This window comes from Monopterus albus, unplaced genomic scaffold, assembly GCF_001952655.1.
Source record: "Monopterus albus unplaced genomic scaffold, M_albus_1.0 scaffold3.1, whole genome shotgun sequence".
In the NCBI taxonomy this organism is placed as follows: domain Eukaryota; kingdom Metazoa; phylum Chordata; class Actinopteri; order Synbranchiformes; family Synbranchidae; genus Monopterus; species Monopterus albus.
Genome location: NW_018127883.1, coordinates 1,177,886 through 1,197,752, shown reverse-complemented (window position 1 = coordinate 1,197,752; position 19,867 = coordinate 1,177,886). Strand labels below are relative to the sequence as shown.

General features: G+C 38.5%; 1 protein-coding gene across 5 annotated transcripts in view; it reads right to left on the bottom strand.

Moving 5' to 3' along the window:
* Positions 1–19,867, bottom strand: part of LOC109961350 (protein FAM196A-like) — a 43,887-nt gene that overhangs the window by 8,575 nt on the left and 15,445 nt on the right. The window contains exons 4-7 of one of the 5 annotated variants that reach the window (XM_020602094.1): positions 11,892–12,584; positions 9,972–10,047; positions 4,505–5,675; positions 353–424 (exon numbers count right to left, since the gene is read on the bottom strand). In XM_020602094.1, the coding sequence (XP_020457750.1) occupies positions 353–424; positions 4,505–5,670 (1,238 nt within the window). In that variant the 5' untranslated portion in view covers positions 5,671–5,675; positions 9,972–10,047; positions 11,892–12,584. Of the gene's footprint in view, positions 1–352; positions 425–4,504; positions 5,676–9,971; positions 10,048–11,891; positions 13,658–19,867 lie in introns of those variants that run through there. The other 4 variants (XM_020602084.1, XM_020602111.1, XM_020602074.1 and 1 more) reach the window with 4 other exon arrangements.

The window sequence follows — 19,867 nt, the reverse complement described above, 5'->3', positions numbered from 1 at the left end:
AGTGACAGGGTCAACTGTACTTTCGACTCTGTCACTTTCCACTGCTACGTATTCCATCATAGCAAGGCCATGCTTCCCCAGAAACCCTTGTAAATGATATTATCCACTAAAGTAAGACATGCTGTAGCGCAACAAGCAATATACAGTATATAATACTACCAATAGTAGTACTGCCATTTACTTATTTGACTCATTCTTCCATTTCAGATCACTGTAAATGTAAATGTACAGACAAGCATCCCTGTACCAAATGCAAATTGTAAGCATCTCTTTTACACTGAAACAATTTATCCCACAGAAAACAACATTTAAGGCAGCATTAGTGACACACTGGCAGTGAAAAGGGCCCCACCTGTAAATGATGCATGCGCTATTTCGACATGTGTCACAATTTGCCGTGTCTTGTCCTGTTCGGTAGGAGAGCCTGTGAACAGAGAGATGAACAGATACACATGATTTCAAGTGACAGGCTTTAGCTGGATACTTCAACACCTGTGGGCATCGGCTATCAGCCAGTTTGTTCAGCTCGGTTTTCACCCAGTGTTGCTGATTCATAACATCTGAAAATGCAGCAGGAGTTCTGATCCTGCAGTTCTTTCAGATTTGGTTAATCATGTGTGTAGACTTGCTGATTTTACATAATAGGATTACCTTGCTTTGCCATGACATAGTTTTAAAGTGTGTTCTGTGTCTTTATTTCAGGCAGTAAGTAGCAGATCAATGCTGTGTGAATCATGTGTAAAAAAAAAAGAAGATATTTTTACATTGTGTACTATACTGTACATCTTTTTGATTTCTAAACCAACTCAGTAAGCTTTAACATAATAATCAGCAATAAGCTTTAACATAATAAGCTTAAAAGATGCAACAAAACTATTACTACAAAGTGTGACACCTCTGTTTATAGCATAGGTACATTGCCTTAAGGGTCTTTTGTCTGTACTGTATAAAGGTTGTAATTTTTTATGGTGAAGGACCTCTATAAAGCCCAGCTGGATAAGCCATCTCTTGGGACATGCCACGTGTCTGCACATGGCAAAGAGGACACATTAAATATGAAATGGCTTTTGGTCAAACAGCATCTGTCTTTATTATCACCAGGTCTTATTCATATTTCCCTGCAGATGTGCATATTGTTTTTTGTGCCATATGGGAGTTGGGAGCATGCAAAGGCAGGCGGCAATGGAACACTAGGTACTAGGAGGGGCTGTGTTAAAGCTACGCATGTACAGTAATTACTTGCTGCCATGGTAGCCCTTCATCCTAAAAGATGACATGTGGAATGGTTAGGCCTCAACTGCCACCATGAAGTGAGAGGTGACCTCACTGGGGGAGACAGAATAGCCTCTCTGTGGATTGAAAATGCTGATGGGACATTCAGGTCAACAGGTTCATCCATCCTCTGACCTCTTCTCAAACGAAGCTGCTTCGAACAGCTGTGAGCAAGGACAGTAACTCACTTCAAGACAAGGTGTACACCCGTGCTGTGCTGCTGACTGGCTTTTCATTTGCATCCTTGTAATTTAAAGAGCTTCAATCTAATAATCAAAGCGCATTAACCTAGATTTATAATCACTGTCTGTATTCAGCATAAACAAACACTCCTTTTTCCCTATTCAGGGTAACATGTTCATAACCCAATATACTGTAGTGGCACTGTATTAAAGCAGGCGATGTCACACAGGGTGATTTCATAGATGCTTCATGGGGGGAAAATAACTGCTCCTCTGAAAGTCATTTTCTAAACTGACTGTTAAAATCAAATTCACTGCTGGGTTGTTTGACCACATCAGCTGTCCTGGGATATGTCCCACCCTCGTCATCCCAGTTTCACTGACCATACCCACTGTGTGCCTGCTGTTCTGCCTACCTGAGCACAGTAGTATTTAGTGTTTTATTGATAACATGTGAACAAAAACTACAGTCAGGCCAGGCCACACTGTTTCACATTACTTTATATGTTTTATATATACAGTAGTGTGTATGTATATGTGCACATGTGGTATACTGTATATGCATCTGTAATGCATATATACTGTAGTTTATTATAATGTATGTATTTTATATGTATATGTACAGCAGTGTTATACTGTGTACAGTATGCACATTATACTGCATGTTTCATGTTCTGTATGATGCAGTACCATGACTAGTATGAGCAGAGACCTTCATATTTTTATATAATTGTGTATCTAGAACAGTATTATGGCAATTTTCAATACAAAACAAGTTTATATGCATTTCACAATAGAAATATAAAATTATGGACTGTTATTATGAAATATGTCATGCAAAAGATTAAAATAGTAGAATGTGATGGGAACGTTAGCATTAACAACCACCTCAAGAAATAATCTTGAATACTACAATATAACACAGTAGTGTGTATGTATATGTGCACATGTGGTATACTGTATATGCATCTGTAATGCATATATACTGTAGTTTATTATAATGTATGTATTTTATATGTATATGTACAGCAGTGTTATACTGTGTACAGTATGCACATTATACTGCATGTTTCATGTTCTGTATGATGCAGTACCATGACTAGTATGAGCAGAGACCTTCATATTTTTATATAATTGTGTATCTAGAACAGTATTATGGCAATTTTCAATACAAAACAAGTTTATATGCATTTCACAATAGAAATATAAAATTATAGACTGTTATTATGAAATATGTCATGCAAAAGATTAAAATAGTAGAATGTGATGGGAACCTTAGCATTAACAACCACCTCAAGAAATAATCTTGAACACTACAATATAACACTACAATGAATACTACATGATGAATACAATATAAATAATGCATAAAAGATATATTCAGTTATGCTGCGTATTAGTAGAAATATAGGTTAAGATTTTAATTTACTACAGGTATACAATACATCTGCGCCTAACATCAAGCATTATCAAATACCACTCATTGTTTTTTGTTCCTTTTTGCAGGACATCAACATTTAGTGTGACACCAACAGACTTAAGGAAACGTGAAACTGATTATGAGCAAATGCATTATTTAAGTTCCCTTTGTACCCTAGTAAGAATTATTTTTAATGTTTGTATTGTAATGGGCTAGTATGATCTTTTGTACTAATTCTAATGTAAACAGTGAAGGTGAGATAATTCCCATGGACAAAATACTTTCCTACAAACACTGTACCTGTACCCTCACTGGATAATAGTTTACATTATTCTTTTGTCACTGCATGTATGATAAAAATCATTGAACATCTTGGGTTTATGCATTCCTGGTGAGAACATAAAAGCTTTTAGTTGCTTTTTGGTTAATCTCAAAGTATAGTTCTAAAGGCAGCTATCTGACTGTCCAGCCTTGAAAAATGGAAAGAGTATTTGGGAATGTACAATGGAAGGTAGGCTTTATGTCCTATAACTGCATCTCTCTAATAACACTGATGGAACACAACACAGTGGAGGCACTATAGCAGACACAGTTTTGTGGAGATGAGAGGCAAAGTGTTATGAGGCTGCACTAATTGGACCTTTAAAACCGAGTTCCACAGAGTCACACTAGGGTGCCTTGTTCTCTACTGGATGTGGATAAGACTTAAATACAATTTGCTTTGTGTTGCTCTGGGTTCTGGAGATGGAGTACATTGATCCTTACAATGGCACTGCTGTCAGAGCTCGGCTTGAGGACTCATTTTTGCTTAGGTACTGTACATTGAAATATGACAAATAACATATTTGGAGACATGCTCTTGTACTAAAATTACATCTATTATACTGACATGTACCATACTGTACTTTAAATGTCCCATTAGATCTTGAAGGTTAATTAATTATCACATCACACTGCTAATGCATTTTTTTAACCATGCTAGTAGCATGGCTTGGTGATCCTCTTCCTTTTCCTCTAGCACCATTCACAGTTTTCACTTATTCATATCTCAATGTCTAATCAATGGATTGGCACTAAATTTTGTGCAGCTGTTCATGGTTCACAGAGGATGGAGCCTAATGACTTCGGTAACACCCTTGCTCTAGCTCAACCATGAGGTTTTTTATTGAATAGTTACAACAATTGTGGGATGGACTGCTGTGACATTTGGCACCAACTTCATGGTTCCTTGAGGATAACTGTAAAAACTTTGTTCTGACCTGACCTTTCATGTAGCACACTAATCATAGTCCAGTACTCCACTTTATGTCCAAAATACCTGCAAAACTAATGACATTCTCATTGATCTCAGTTGTCCTTTCTGTTTCATGCTAATTAACAAGTGTTAGCCTGTTAACATGCTAAACTAAGGCTGTACTTTGGTGAGTAAAAGGTTATCATAGCCAATAGAACAACAGCAGTGATGGCCAAAGCTACAAAAATAACAATCAAGCTGTATTAAACTGAACTAGCCCATTATCATAGCTTTTTTTCCTTAACTGAACACTGTGAAATGTGCACACTGTACATGCACAGTATAATGTTTGGTTTCACTTATAAAAGTATGTGCTATAAAGTTTACACTACTCACCCCTCTCTCTGTGCTTCACCTTTTTCCAGCTCCTGTATAACTCCAAGTAGGACCTTGATGGTCTCCTGGCTCGAGCTGATGAGGCTTTCCATGGCCTGCAGCTGTGCTTTGATATCCTTATCTCCAGATAAGGGCATTATCTGCTGGCTGCTTCCCATGCCTCGGGCTCTTGTGTCTCCTGGAGGAAAGCCGTCATCCCCCACAACTGTTTGCTGGAGCTTAGAGGAAGCTGACACATGCCTTGTCCGACACTGCCCTTGTGACTGCACAGAACATTTGGCACTATGGGGAAGTGTCTGTGACTGCTGTTCATTTAGCTGTGTGCCCTTTTTCCGTTTACAGCTCACAGAGGGGCTTCCTAAAGACTCCACCTGTGTCAGAGAGTTCCATGCAACAGGGCCTGTACCTTTTGCCTTGTCCTGTGGAAGCTCGGAGTTTGTTAGCTGGCGCTTTGAGGAGGTGCCAGCATTCATACCTTCTTTGGGTAATCCTTTATGTTTCTCCCTTATCCCACAAATCTGGTACTCTGGTTCACTTTTGGAAGGAGAGCTGGTCGGATGGCACACTTCTGAGAAATGTGAGGATTCTGGACATGAGGGTCCATCCACACAGTTGGCACTGGAAAGCAAATCCTCTGTATCACTGCTGTCATCAGTATGGTGAAGCAAAGCTTTTGTCTGCCCCACAATCTTACCCTTGTACCTAGAGGACTCCGCAATAGGTTGTCCATCCTCTCCTTCTGCCTTTATATCACTCAAAAACCCATTGTTTTGTCCTCTGTAATCTTCCACCAAAGCAGTATGTTTAAATGTATGACCTTTTTTCCTTTCAAAAGGGAAAGTCTTGTATCGCTTAGTGAAATCTGGCGAGGTCTGGACACCAGTACTCTTGGTTACATTTGGAATAGAGCGTCTCGCAGGCATGGTCATGTACTTTCTGTGTGTCACTTTACAGGAAATGGATCTGGAGCGTTTTCTCCAATGCTCATTCTGAGCTTCACAGATATCCTTAAAACGTACTTGTAGGGCCTTGTTTCTCTTCTTCACGTGCTGTTTGCTTGATTCTTGTCCAGACTGTGCATCAAGGGTGTGTGATGGACCCGTGTCTGAATCTGATTCATCTGAATTTGAGAGAACAATGCATTTGGTGTCCTCTTTGCTCACCATATTTCCTGAAAAAGGTAAAGAAAAAAATTAGTTTATGTGTTACTACGTTATGTAGTAGGAAGTCATTTGATTTTAGAACTTAAGCTAGTGTAGACCTAATTATTTCCTACTTTTGGAACCATAACTTTACATGATGGTAACACATTATAAGCCTTGATTAAAGGTATGATCTGTTTCAAGTCCAAATCCATGATTCAAAATTTAAAGTACAATATTAATTAATACATATGGTGAAATGTGTAAAGTAAAGAATCAAAGCTACATGACAAAGAATAAAATAATCATATTTCATCCACAAGTCAAACTCTCCAGTTATGTATACATATACACCGGTATCTAGCTAACACTTTTAATTATCACCTGAAATAGTTCCTCGCAATTCGCAACTCTTTACCTTGCCTACTTTTTTGTCCTGTTAGTACTTCTGCTTATTGCTAAGTCTGCAAACACTTGTAGTCATTAAATACAGTAGCATTTCATTAGCAAGGTTGCTTGCCAAAAGTCTGAGCATTTGCTTCAGGTTACTGTTTTGGAATAATAATTGTGTTTAGATTGTGCAGCATGCTGCTGCTGTCAACATTCAGAAATTCCATCCAGTTGTTAGTCTCAAACACACACCTTCAAGCTAGAAGCACAGTTTTGCTGTTAGCTTGGAGTGTTATCACTGCTGACATGCCAACTCACTGCTTTACCTCATTAAGCTAAGATATTTGTTAGTTATGCTAACATGTAGGCTGTATATTCTGAATTAATGTCATTGTTTTATTCATTGTGTGCCTGAAAGTATCATTAAACATTATACTCCTGTGGACCTTATCAACAATTTTCTTTAATTTATTTTGGCTTTTGTTTTAGAAATGCCTGTTGACATGTTTATGTGATTGATTTATGCAGTGGCAAACTAGCAGTAATCATGTTTGTGTATTATCAAATGCTTGGGTTAATTTGGTTTTATGGCTTATTTCCCTCTTGGCTGAAGTCACTGTTGAGGTTTCTTATTCAGTCACTGCAAACCCAAGTATCAAGAGGGTAATATTGTACATTAGCTTTAGTGATTTACACATGACTTCACGGGAAACTTCACATTTACATTTTGTCCATGTAGATCATGTTCATCTGTATATTAGGAAACCACTCCAACTCAAACAAATGGGTCTATGTGACAGCTCACTGTTCTGTTCTTCATATCGTAATTATATCTAAACTGCTGAGCTCCTATTCTCTGCTCTGGACTGTTACACACTCATTGCCAACCTTGAGATTATTGTATATCCATGCATCTTATCAGTACTACAACATTATAAGATATATTTTTGTGAGCCTCTGCATTTCGATTGACTGATTTTCTCCACAGGTGTTTTGTTGGTGCTTGTGGTGAGAGGTTCACAGCAAAGGAAATGGCCACACAGAAGCTGTGGGCCCAACATACTATTCTCTACATAATAGTTGCTGTTGGGCTCCTCCACTCATAGGCTCTATCCTGAAATCCTTAGGGAGAATAATTATCATCACTGTTCTATATCTGCAGTGCTGAGGGGACTGACGACTTGAGGTCAGGCCTTGACACCATATATACACCACATAGTATGTAACCACATCATAAATCAGTTTCACAGGATTTGGCTGGTTGAAATGACCTTGTTCAAAGTTTACAGATTATTGTTTGTTACAGCTTTATAGGACTGAAAACAGCTTGAGACACAAAACCTTCACAAGGATGTTTGCAAATCAACCTTCAGAAACTGAATAAGTTTATGAGTGGTTTGAAATCACAGTTTTCACTGAGTAGGAGTGTTAAAAGCTCCAAATAGTGTTAAAAATTAATTTTGACAACAGTCTCATTATATGGTTTATAGAACATTGGTTTTGTATGTCGCTTTAATAACAGACATTTAAACAACTGCTTTGTAACATTCAAAGCACAGTTGTTCAAGATCGCCTAATCATTTAGATTCTCAAGTAAATGATAACCTTGTTTGTAGCCATATGATATGCTTGAAGAGGTATCATCACACTAACAATGCACCAATCATTCACGTATTTAGTAAGAAAGTGTTTATGCTTAATTCATCACGATCAAAATATTAAAAGTATTTTTTATGTCATTCTTTCAAAGTCTTGGCTTCTTTGATTTAATAATAGAAACTGCTTTAATCACACAAAGAAACTGGAATGACATTCAAAATACAAGAAAGAACTGCTTGTTTATAGTCACTCTCCAAGCTGAATTTCAAATTAAAGGTCCATATAATCAAATGAGTAATATTACATTTTCTGTTTCGTCTGTGATGAAACACATTTCATAGCTGGTGCATTACAGCACAAGGAAATGAAATGATGTCTGATAGGGTTGAAAGAAAACATCAGAAAGAGCTGGTTAATCATTTTCATATGACAAGACAGCACGCAATAAATAATCTCCAATGAAGCTTTTATTACCATACCAAAAGTAAGCTACAGTATTCACGGTGTCACAGCTTCTCTGAAAGTGATCATGTTTTAACATTTGGGGACATTGTAAATTCATCTATTGTTCTGGTGGGGAAATTTATACCGAGGAGACTTTTATTTAATGCCAGTTTCACTACTCCCATGAAATTTGTCCAAGCATGAGCAGATTTCTAATCTATAGATGATCTACCTTTGCAGTGCGTGTAGAATTCCAGTGATATACAGTAATGACAAAATTTGCCAAAACATACATACAGCAGAACATGATACTTAGTGTAATATGAAAAGAATACACACTTTTTTAAGGTGGCAAACCGTCTTTGCTTTATGAGACTTTTGTGTGTGAATTTACACACATGTATATCGGTATAGATTTTTGGATATGTCTAGGTGTGCACCTTCTTTTGCATTTAGTGTTATAAACAGAAAGTGTGTAAGTATTAGTGTGTGTGGACCTTGTTGTCAGCTTTTCAAAGACAGGCCTTTGCCAACAGTTTTAAAACTGTTTGCACAAAAGCACACACAAATGTGTTTTCATTCCTCAAGACTTATCCTCACCTTCAACTGCTACTTACCTAACCTGACTCAAACCTTAAACCGTGTTGTCACCCTAAAATTCAATGATTTACATGGTGGAGACCAGCATTTGATCCCCACAAGGAAGGCTGAGTCCCCATAATGCGTGTGCGTTAACAGGAATCTGAGTAATGCCATAGGCAGGCACACACACACACACACACACAGGACTGATAATATAAGACATTAAGTTTGATTTCTTGGGACTCTTGTATTGTGTTTCACGTTGTAGAATCTCTACTGTAACATAACTCTCAGCTCAAACTGTTGATGAAAGGTAATATGTTCAGAGGAAACTGTTTCATTTTGCTCCCTATTAATGTTGGGAAAAAACCCTCTGCATGTCAACAGCTTCTAGTGTCACTTCAGTAATAGTTTTGTATGGTAATAAATGCATTAAGTGCCAGATGAGGGGGAAAAAAACCCAGGCAACTGACTCAGTCTCATTATAAATGAACAATATTGTATGCTGTGTCATGAATTTAGGCACAGTTGTTTTGTTATTTGGAACAGCTACACTTTATTGGGAGTCGTATTTGTTCGGAAATGCAGCTTGCTGTGTGCTTTGATTTTAGTGGGAGTTGTTTGTCAGATGTGGTCCCATGGTTAAAAAAGAATTAGTTCAAGGCTGATTCAAATGGGATCATAGTATTTCACACTCAGAAATATCAGTTTCATACTACTGAAAAGGTAATGATATCTGCAGGAAGTCTCCTCTAAACGCATACGGTTTCTTAAGCAGCCATGTAAAGCATGTAATGCATCTGAATGGCAAGTCACACAAAGGGAACCAAGAAAAGCTCTTCATTGACTTATTATTGTTGGAAGTCAGATGCACAGTTTGAGAATGAGATGAAAGATAGACAGAGAGAGAGGCTAATGTGACACATGGATATATTCAGATAGCTGAGTGAGATTCTCTTCCTCATCGTCTTTTTGCTTCTCCTACTCTAAGCTCTCGTCGTCCTCTTCTCAAAGCCAGCTATATCTCTACTAATGACCTGAGGTTCTTCCCTGAATTGGCCTCAGCTATCCAAGGGATTATAAATAATGCACTGACTCTAAAATTGCAAAAGTAATCCTCTAAAATCTCCTTATGTACCCTGACAGACCTTGCTGTCTGTTCCAATTGCCCTTCCATTCTTTATGATAAAATGCTGCATATATGAGAGAAAAAAAATTATTTAGCCACAGTGTCATGACTGATTTAAGATGACCAACGTGTTATAGAAATGTAGGTGTTTGTAAAGACAGTTTTAATAGAAGTTCCTTACCATAACAAGTCTACTACACTGCTGACTCATGATTTATGAGTTGGATTTGCTTGGGTCGTCTTGCATCCTTGTCAGCCTGCATCAATGCAATAATTACTGAAAAGCATCTGTAGAATATTCATAAGTTAACACTGCCTGGCCATTTTCATTAGCAGATAAGTAATGGTACAGGTTGATGTCACGCTCATCATCCCCCATACATTCTAATGCATGCATTGTTAATGTGCAGTGCATCTGGTTTTTTCTCACTATTTCCATAAATTACTGAGCATGACATTGCACCAACTTTGCCTTCATAAGGACAATGTAAAGGATGAGATATCACTGCACTGTACTGCACCACAAGGTTGTTTGCATCATGTCAGTGAGTTTTGCTATAGGGGCCTGCTTACAGTATTCAGCAGTTTCTGCCTCTACATGTTCAGTGTTAAAAATCCTTTGTTCAACACACCATCAAGCTCCAGCAACAATGTAAGGAATTTAGATCCAAGATTTTTAAATAGGCTTCTGTTCAGTATTTGAAAAACAACCCTAGCCAGTTTTGAGAGCACAGTAGTTATGGACATGCAAAACCAAACAAACAAACAAACAAACAAAAAAAGCATGCACACACACACACACATATACAGTACATGCCATCTTTTTTTTCCAGCTGCCATCCAGAGTTATCTGCATTTATTCAGGCTCCAGACTACACCTGTGAAGGTTTATGTTATGACACTGGCTTAAAAGCTTTATCACTGAGCAGCACTCTCTGTTACATGGGAATAGCGGGATGAGAGCACTAGCTGTGGAATGGATCCTTGGAAAGAGTAAGTTTGGAGAGGCTGCTCTGCAGAAAGGCATTTGGGATTTTTTTGTGATCATACATATTTTTTGGTAAAGAAACCAAACCAAACAAACAAACAAGAAAAGACTGCCTCTGACTTTAACTTGTTACAGCTCACATACTGTTTATAGTGCATTACCTTGATGACTTCATTGATTTATAAGGGGTTTGGCTACAGTATGTGTACTCAGGTTGAACTGATGATTAACTCAAGTGTGATGCAAAAGATGATTTAACATGTGAGAAAGATGCTGAGATAGACAAACCCCAGTGTGTTTGGCACCTTAAAGTGGTAGCCCGCCTGTGTTTCCTGTAAATTTAGGTAGTCAAGGAATGACATGTAGGAAACACACACAGAGATAGAGAGGGAGAGGGGGTGGGAGGGAGAGAGGTATAGACTGAGAGCAAATATAAGTGCAGCTCTGTATGTGATGCAGTACCCTAGAGCTTCCATGATCACACATGTCATTAGAAATGATGTCTGAATCCATTTTTTGTCAAATTCAGTGCTGAGGAGCACATCGCTCATCACATATGAATGTGTTATATAGTCTACATCACTTCATGTGATAGGTGTTTTCCAACATGTGATCACCATTTTGACAGTTCATTGCAATACAATATACAATAGTCTACTGGAAAGAGCTCATCAATTTTCTTCATAGTCAATCCAAACAATTCACAGCAATCCTGAAGATCAGCCTCTGCTTCATCAGATAAATAATGCATGTCTGTCAAAGGCTGCAAAGATGCCCCTTATAAGAAAATTAATCAAAGTCAAATTACATTATCATTCATCCTCATTTTCAATTGTGAAGAAAAACCTGTGACGTGTTCTACTGATTAGTCATTAAACCTTCCAGTGCTTGGATGCAGAAAAGCCCCCTCCCCGGTTTATCTATATCTAATGGATGCAGGGACCATACACATGCACGCATCACCAGCCAGAGACTTTAACAGTATTTTATATTTCACACACATATTTCATCCACTTTGATTCAGTTAAGATTTTAAAAGGCAGACCAGATGAATCCCAAATTCTTATCTGCGAATATTTGTGCAACTCCAAAAAAAGGAAGTATAACTCTTACCTTGAGAAACAGATTAGTGGTGCAAAGGACAAGAGAGCACAGATGCCCTGTAGAGCCAGTGTTCATCCATGTACACAGAGGGTGCCAGGGTATCGTCCAGCCACTGGAGCAGCTATCACTAGCTGCAGGAGGACCAAGGGAGAGGCAGCCGGTGCAGTGACAGCTGGAGTAGTTGTGGCACATCCAGCAAAGATTGAGGTTACCAGGAAGGGAGAGAAAAAAAAAGCAGACAGCCATTACCTCAAAACCTCATCGAGTCCTCACAGATATCCTCTTCCTGCCTTTTACTTTGCTCTCTCCCCCTCTTCTCCCTTGTACACCTTACTCAAGCACCACTGACACTCATTCGATCTTGTCCCTGCACTCACCGGGAATAAGCACTCACACACGCAGCGGAGATCTCCATCTAGCGGTGCTGCTGCTGTTGCTGCAATCCCTTTGCATTCCTGATTGAGTGTACATGTGTATGCGTGTGTAAGAAAGACAGAGAGAGGGTGGGCTGGTGGGTGGATGGGTGGGTGGATATAGCATTGGGAGGAAGGAGGAGGAGGAGAAGGAGGAGGAATGAGGGGTAGTACGCAAGCTGCTGCGGAAAGTCCAGAGTCGCTGAGCTGCATCGCCAGTGAAGACGCCCTTAACTTGTCCTCCACAGGCTGGCTCTACTGACACTGAGCTGTTACATAATCTGAAGGGCTTTGGGAGACAGAAGAGAGAGGGGAGCTGTGAAATAATTATGCATTGTGCTTTTAATTGGATGTCTCCTATCCCCCGTTAGTTTCATACATCTGACACATTGTTTATGAAAGGTGGTGTAGGGGGGTGAGTCGAAGAAAGGAAAAGAATAGTGGCTCTGTAGTTGCACAAGTGGGGGAACAGAGGAGGCAAAGAACCAACAGGGCAGCAGTGTTAATGAGAGTCTGAGACTAGAGAGAAAATGAAAGGACAAAAGGGAGTAATGGAGACAGTGAGATACAGAGAGAAGAATAGAGAGAACTAACTGGAAAAAATTGGATTACTGGTTTTACAGAGAGTTTTTGATTTCTTTTGATTTCATACAGGTTTATATATTAATGATACAGCTGTTATTACAAGGAATGAGCATAATAATGTGAACACATGAACACTTGTTGACCCTGCATTATGCTTGTAATGGAAGTAGTAAAATTAATACATCTGTGCTACGTCTCATGCTCACATCTGTATACAAGGGAGCGACAGCTTAGGGGGAAAAGGTTGTGATGTTTTGATAATGACTTATTTTGCAACCTGTCACATGGGGATTAAAATCTTAAATTAAAGCTGAATCAGTGATCATAATTATTAACATGTGTACACAATTCCCATCAACTTCGTCTGCAGCAGCCAAAATTAGGAAAGCTGTCATAATGAAAGGTCAGCTTAATGTCACTTTACCATAATCTGTGTGCAGAAGAGTCAATACATACTGGAAAGTATAAAATGATATAAAAAAAGTTTTGTGTATTTGCAGTGAAACATAAACTTTATTTTCATTATGATCTCTATTTTAATGAAATAGGGCACAGTCATAAACTCAAGTCTAAACTCCAGGTGAGGGTGTATACAAGCATGTCCTACAGTGGTGCACTGTGGGCACAATCAGGCGTTACTGAGGAAGAGATGAGGAATCCATTATTAAAGGGAGAAGTGCATCATAAGCAGGTGGAGTTGGGGCTGGCTTTAGTAATGCCAATTAAAACAGCTCCTCTCATCCTCTTTAAAAGCATGGCAGAAACCTGACTTTGATGCCATGATATTCTTAAATTGTGATGAGAAATATGTAATATTTTGAGAGCACATTGAGAGCCACAGTACCAGAGTCCTTGTCTGTTCAACACACCTGATTCTGATTCCGATTCCTATTCACTTAACAGACAGAAAGAATCTGGTCCTATAAGCAGGGAGGGTATTTATAAAGGTTTTTAAAATAATTCAGCAAAAAACTATTGTAATCACTGCATTTACAGTGTTGTACTAAAAGTGATCCAGAAACTGACTGTGGTCTGCAGGAGTGTGCACCCTATTAAAGCTGCTTCTCCCGCTTTATCTACACCTACAGCTGCTGTTGTCATGATCAAACTGTCATAAAATGCAAAAAGTAGACAACTTAGTAATGAAAGTATTCCTTTGTTAAACTTTAACATTTAAGTGCTTGCACTATAAACCTCACAAGTTGAAAAGGTAAAGAAGTAATTGTAAGCTGAGCTGGCAGTAAAATCAGTGAATTGATACTTTTTATTTCCTGAGAGTTTTAGCGTTTGGCTTCTTGCTTCATAAGATTGCCCTAGAGACTGAAAGTTGTTATAGACCAAAATCCTGCCAGTGTACTTTTCGCAGTAATAGTTTATTCAAGAGAAAATTCTGGTTTAGTTATTTACTGCAGAAGGAAGATTAGAGTTCTAAAACCATGAGAGGTGGATCAAAGTCAGATTTATGTAGGTTGAAGTTAGGACTGAAATGTTACAAGATGACTCTACCACAGGACCAACGTTTTCCTTACATAAGTAAGCAACCTACAGCTGACAGTGTTTTATTGTCTTTCAGAAGGCAGAGGGGGAGTAGTGATCTGGTGTTGCTGTCTTATTGATTTTATTGTCTGTTATCCCTCCCAGGCCTGTGTGTTCTTAAGCCTATGACAAGCTGTGCCCACTGCATGCATGCTGATCCAACTGGGCACAAACGCCAGGTTACTCTCACTGTGGTTAATGAGTAGAATGACACAGAGCTGACAAGTTGGGAAAATCCTCACCTCCATTACTTTCCACAGTCTGTTCTGTACTATTCAGTTTATTGACCTGCCAAAGGCTCTGAGGGGAGCGTCCATACTTATGCTAAATAAATAAATAAAAAGAATGGTTAGGCTGATGACTTTGGATCCTAAAGGAAAGCTTGAGCCTCTGAGCCACTGCACATGCAGAGACTTCGAAGTGGTCGTATTCCATTGAAATTTTGAAAAATATATATTTACATAAAGGCATGGGAAAGCTAAATTGCAGATGTTGCATAAAAGAATGAAGGAGAATTCTGAAGATCAGACACAAACAGGATTCTATTTCTTCTTGTTGATTTCTACTGAGTTCTCCTAACTCTCAAAGGTGAAGGAAATGTGCACTGTCAAATGCTTTTCTTAGATCCGCAGAGCATCCCTGGGTGAATAGATATATTTGCATTAGCATATGAAAGGGCCAAGCTGTAAACATACATTTTTATCTTTTATTTAAATTATTCATGAGTATTTTTCCACTGTATGCAGCAAACACATTGGGATCAGAACATATATAGCCACAAACATGAATAAACACGGACTTTCTCATTATGAGAGGTTGTTTCACATGCCCTGACTGCGCCTTCTGGAAAAACCTTTTGCTGACTGGCATTTGGAGCTTATGGGACAAGTTGAACAGCACTGACCATGCACTTACACTTCAAAAATCTAGAGCACCGTGATGACAGCACATCACATAATGCTGCAGTTTTAATTCATGCTAGTGATGGAGCAACAGGGACGGTAATGCTGGTTGGTCTGTCCACCACTTACAGTGCATAAGTACAGCTTGAAATATCTCAGCAAATATTGGATAAATTACTATGAAGGTTTATACAGACATACCCAAAGGATAGATGCTAATGACTATGGTAATCCCCCGACTTTTCTCTCAGGCCACAAGCACGTTGACATTTTTTGTGAACTATCTCAACAACTATTGGAGGGATTTCCATATGGTCCTCTGAGGAATGCTAATGACTTTGGTAATCACTTAAATTTTCCTCTAGCATCCTCATGAGGTTGACATTCATGGCTTTGAGTAAAATGTCATGACAACTGTTCAGTGGATCGCCATGAAATTTGATACAGACTCTCATATCCTTGTCAGAATTAACTCTAATAACCTTAGTGATCCCTTAACTTTTCATCTAATACCATCACAAAGTCATTTGTCTCATACTTTAGTTTATAATCAAATACCTGCAAAACTAATGAGATTCCCATTAACCTCAGCTGTACTTTGTCTTTTGTGGCATGTTCCAAGTTAGAAACTACAGGAATATAGGACCCAACTGCAGAATGATGTGGTGCAACCATTCATTTCGATGGCAAGACAAACAGGCTTTCTAAAAGTCCATACACACACCACCAGGCAGAACTAAGATGAGGCACGAAACATGCAAAGATAGAAAACAAGCAAGCAAGCAATTCAAGGTGACAGAAACTGTTAAGTGAAACAGCCCAAAAGCCAGACAGAATATCCAAAACAGGCAGATGATCAGAGACAGGCTGGTCAAAACAGACAGGTAAATGTGGCTGTAACTCTCGCATGCATAGAAAGTCACTAAGGATAGCAAGCTGGTGAACATATGGTGGGACTGATAAAAGGAGTGGAAACAGGTGTGTAAGTAGGTGGGGCAGGTCTTGCAATGAGGACTGTAAAACCGGTGTGGAGGTGACTAGGGAACTCAAGGACATCTGGTGGCTCAGTGAAGAACTGGAAAAGAAAGGCCAAACATGCAGGGCTGAGACAGTTTAGTGCTAATTAGCAAATGTTAGAATTGAATTAAGGTGGTGATCATAGTAAACATTTTACCTGCTAAACATCATGTTACAGTAGCTTTACATTGTTAGCTCACTGATGTTAGCATTTAGCTCAAAGCACTGCTGTATCTAAGTGCAACCTCGCAGACCAACTAGCTGGCTGTAGACCCAGATGATCAGTATTTACTGAACATTGAATATTTTGAGAGTAACTGGTGAATTTGCAACACATGCAGTCATGCACACACAAACAAACACATCATCCACCTCCCACTCCTAAAACACACACACACACATAGACACACAAAAACTGCAAGCCTTGTTGAGCACAGAGATCATTCGCCAAATTGCCATAATGTTAAATGGCATCATCTTTGTTAAGGAGATAACAGGACTTAATGCACTGACTCTTACTCTATTTTAGAGTTGCTTCATGAAACCACCACTTCAGCAAATGGCATTAAAACATAGCACTGTTACTCGCTATTAATGTTTCTAGAAAATTGGCCTAACTATCTGTAAAAACTCCCACAGAGGAGCCAGTGCTAATGCTGTTTAACTCATTTCCATTATGCAACACAAACATGTAAACATAAAGCAAATAATCAGTGTAATACAGAATTGATTTGTAACCCGTAATTTCCCTGCTGACTGCAGATGATTACTTGGTAACTATTTTAGCACATGAACACAATGACAATCAATCATAATATACAGTCTCGGTGTCCCTTTCACCCATACCAGTGGCCCCACTCAGTCAGGACATAATCCACTTTATAATCTTATCCAATAAATCATTATATTAGTCTCTCAGTCACTTTTTGACTTCTTGCTGTCCTTCTCCATCCAGAAATGACAGGCCTCTCATTTGTGTGCCTCCTCCCCTCTTTTGTTTGAAGAGTTTTCTGTGTAATTGGTTGTCTGTAAATCTATTTGCATATGCACTGTGTGCCCAGTCCTCCTGAGACCACATTCAAACACAACTAATCTGACATTGAGGACTTAGAGCAGCATGCTGTCATGGAATCTACTACTACTACTACTACTACTACTACTAATAACAACAATAATAATAATTTTACAATGTTCTTTTCAGTTAGGAGAATAGGTAGACTTTATTGTAATTGTTACCCTCTGAAAGGGTTTTAATGTTTGCACACCAGTAAAAGCTGATTTGTATAATAAATTACAAGATTTATTGTTTACTTTGAGATTGTTTTGGGAGTCTTACTGTAGATTGTCAATTGATTGTGTTAATATACATAAACAAAACGGACACAGCCACGTTAGTGACTCTGTGTGACCTTATTTGTAAGATTTTGACCTGATGATGGTGTTAGATGAAAATTACAGTGATTAAAGTTTTAACTATTCTTCCTGTGGTGATCATGAATGATGTACTCAATGTCTGTTGAGATGCAGAAAAATTCAAATGCTAAAGAAAAAGTCAAGTGATCATGAAATTTCAGTTATTGTTTGGGAAACATAGTTGGCACAGTGGTGCAGTAATTAGCACTGTTGCCACACAGCAAGATAACTCTCGGTTTGAACCTTGTGACCAAGTAAAGCCTTTCTGTGTTGAATTTGCATGTTCTCCTCATGAATGCATAGGTTTTCTTTGGGTACACTGCCTTCCCTCGACAGCCTAAAGACATGTAGGATAGATTACCTGGTGACTAACATTATGCAAGCCTTAGTGCTCAATCCCATTTTTTTTCTATATCCGATTTGTATTCTGGTGCCGTTCACATTATCTTTTAAAATGTGGCCAAAATCCGACTGCAGAAGAACAACAAAATGCCACATGCAGCATGCAGTTCACAGATGTAAACAAGGAAGTCGGTAGTGTGGAGGTCACAAATGTGAGTCTGTGCACATTCATTTTTAAGGTATTGTGTAATGGCAGTAGGCGAATGTCGAAGCACATTATAAATAGGAGAAGAATGACGAGAAGTATGGTGTCATTACGGCTTCCGGCCAATGAAAAAAGCTTAGTGTTGAACCACGGTCACCCATTCTGTTGATGGTTCTATTGTTCTATAGCCACCTCAGTATTTGCATATTATGCACACAAAGGTCCTAATATTGTCCAGTAACTTATAGTACTGACATCATACTATCCACAGAGTCTAGAAGGTAACACTTGTGGTCTCTTAAGGGAGGGGGACTATACCTCCTCTTCCATTATTAAATACATAATGATCCAGATGGTGTTTGCTCCCAGTCTGTGTCAACACCAACTGCAGGCCCTGTTTGACATACACTTCACAGTGAGACGTGATCTCTGAGCACCAGTGATGCCGGATGTGCCTGGGTCCTATTAGTTTTCACACACACAGCTTTGAGCTAGAAGGTTTCCATGGCCGCTCTTATTGTTGAGACTAATCAAATATTTTCAGATATACATTCATTTTGGAGTAGTTTAATCTTATTTAAAAAACCCTCTGAATAACAGAAAAAAACAGAACATATTATGAGGAATTAGTAAAAAAGATAGGCTGCTCAGTAATAGAGATGAGCTTCAAACAATATTTAATAGGGTAGATGAAAAAATGTTAATCACATGTATTGTTAGGACTTTGATATATCTTGGCTAATATAATAACTTCAGGACATCGCTCTCAGCTGGCCATCATTTGTGACTCGTCAAATATGACTTTGAAGTTTCCTCATGCATGAAGATGTAATCTCTCCTCATCCAAATTAAATCACCGTTACTCATCAGCTTTTCCATTTCAGCTCATGTGCTATCTCAATGGTAACAACCCCATTAACCATTTTGTGAATCAGGCATACAGCGTACGCTGAATGTTGCTGAATATCACAGGATTAACCTTTGACACATCATCTCTGAGCCATGATTTATGACACTTTATTACCAAGGAATACAATAATTCATGATTCTTACAAAACTCTTGGTGTCTTTAACCTTGTAGGCCACATATGCATGGGTGAGTATTTAAATTAGATTTACCGAAGTCCATCACTCAAGACCATGCAGGCATGTAAGCATTTTCCATTCAGCTCTCTGAGCACTATAATCTATTACATATGTAATATACTGTAGATGCTGCAGAAATGAAATTTTTTTACATTTTCTTTTTAACTTATTTACAATGAAATTTTAATTGTTTTACTTCAACAAAATGTTTTCATGGTTATATTTAAACATCATTTATATGTACTATTGAAGATTTATTCACTTCTTTCCATTATAATTTTCCCTGTAGCCATTTTGCATTTTGGATATTTTGTTTGATAAGCCCCTCAAGCATTGTTACAAACGACCATTACTGTTCTGCTACTCCCCAACACAGAATACCAATTATTTTGGGAGACAAATTACATGTTTAGGGATTTTTTTTAGTGTTTCTGTTGTCTCCTGTGAAACAGAAAACAACTAAAGTCAATGAAGTGTGGTGAGAGT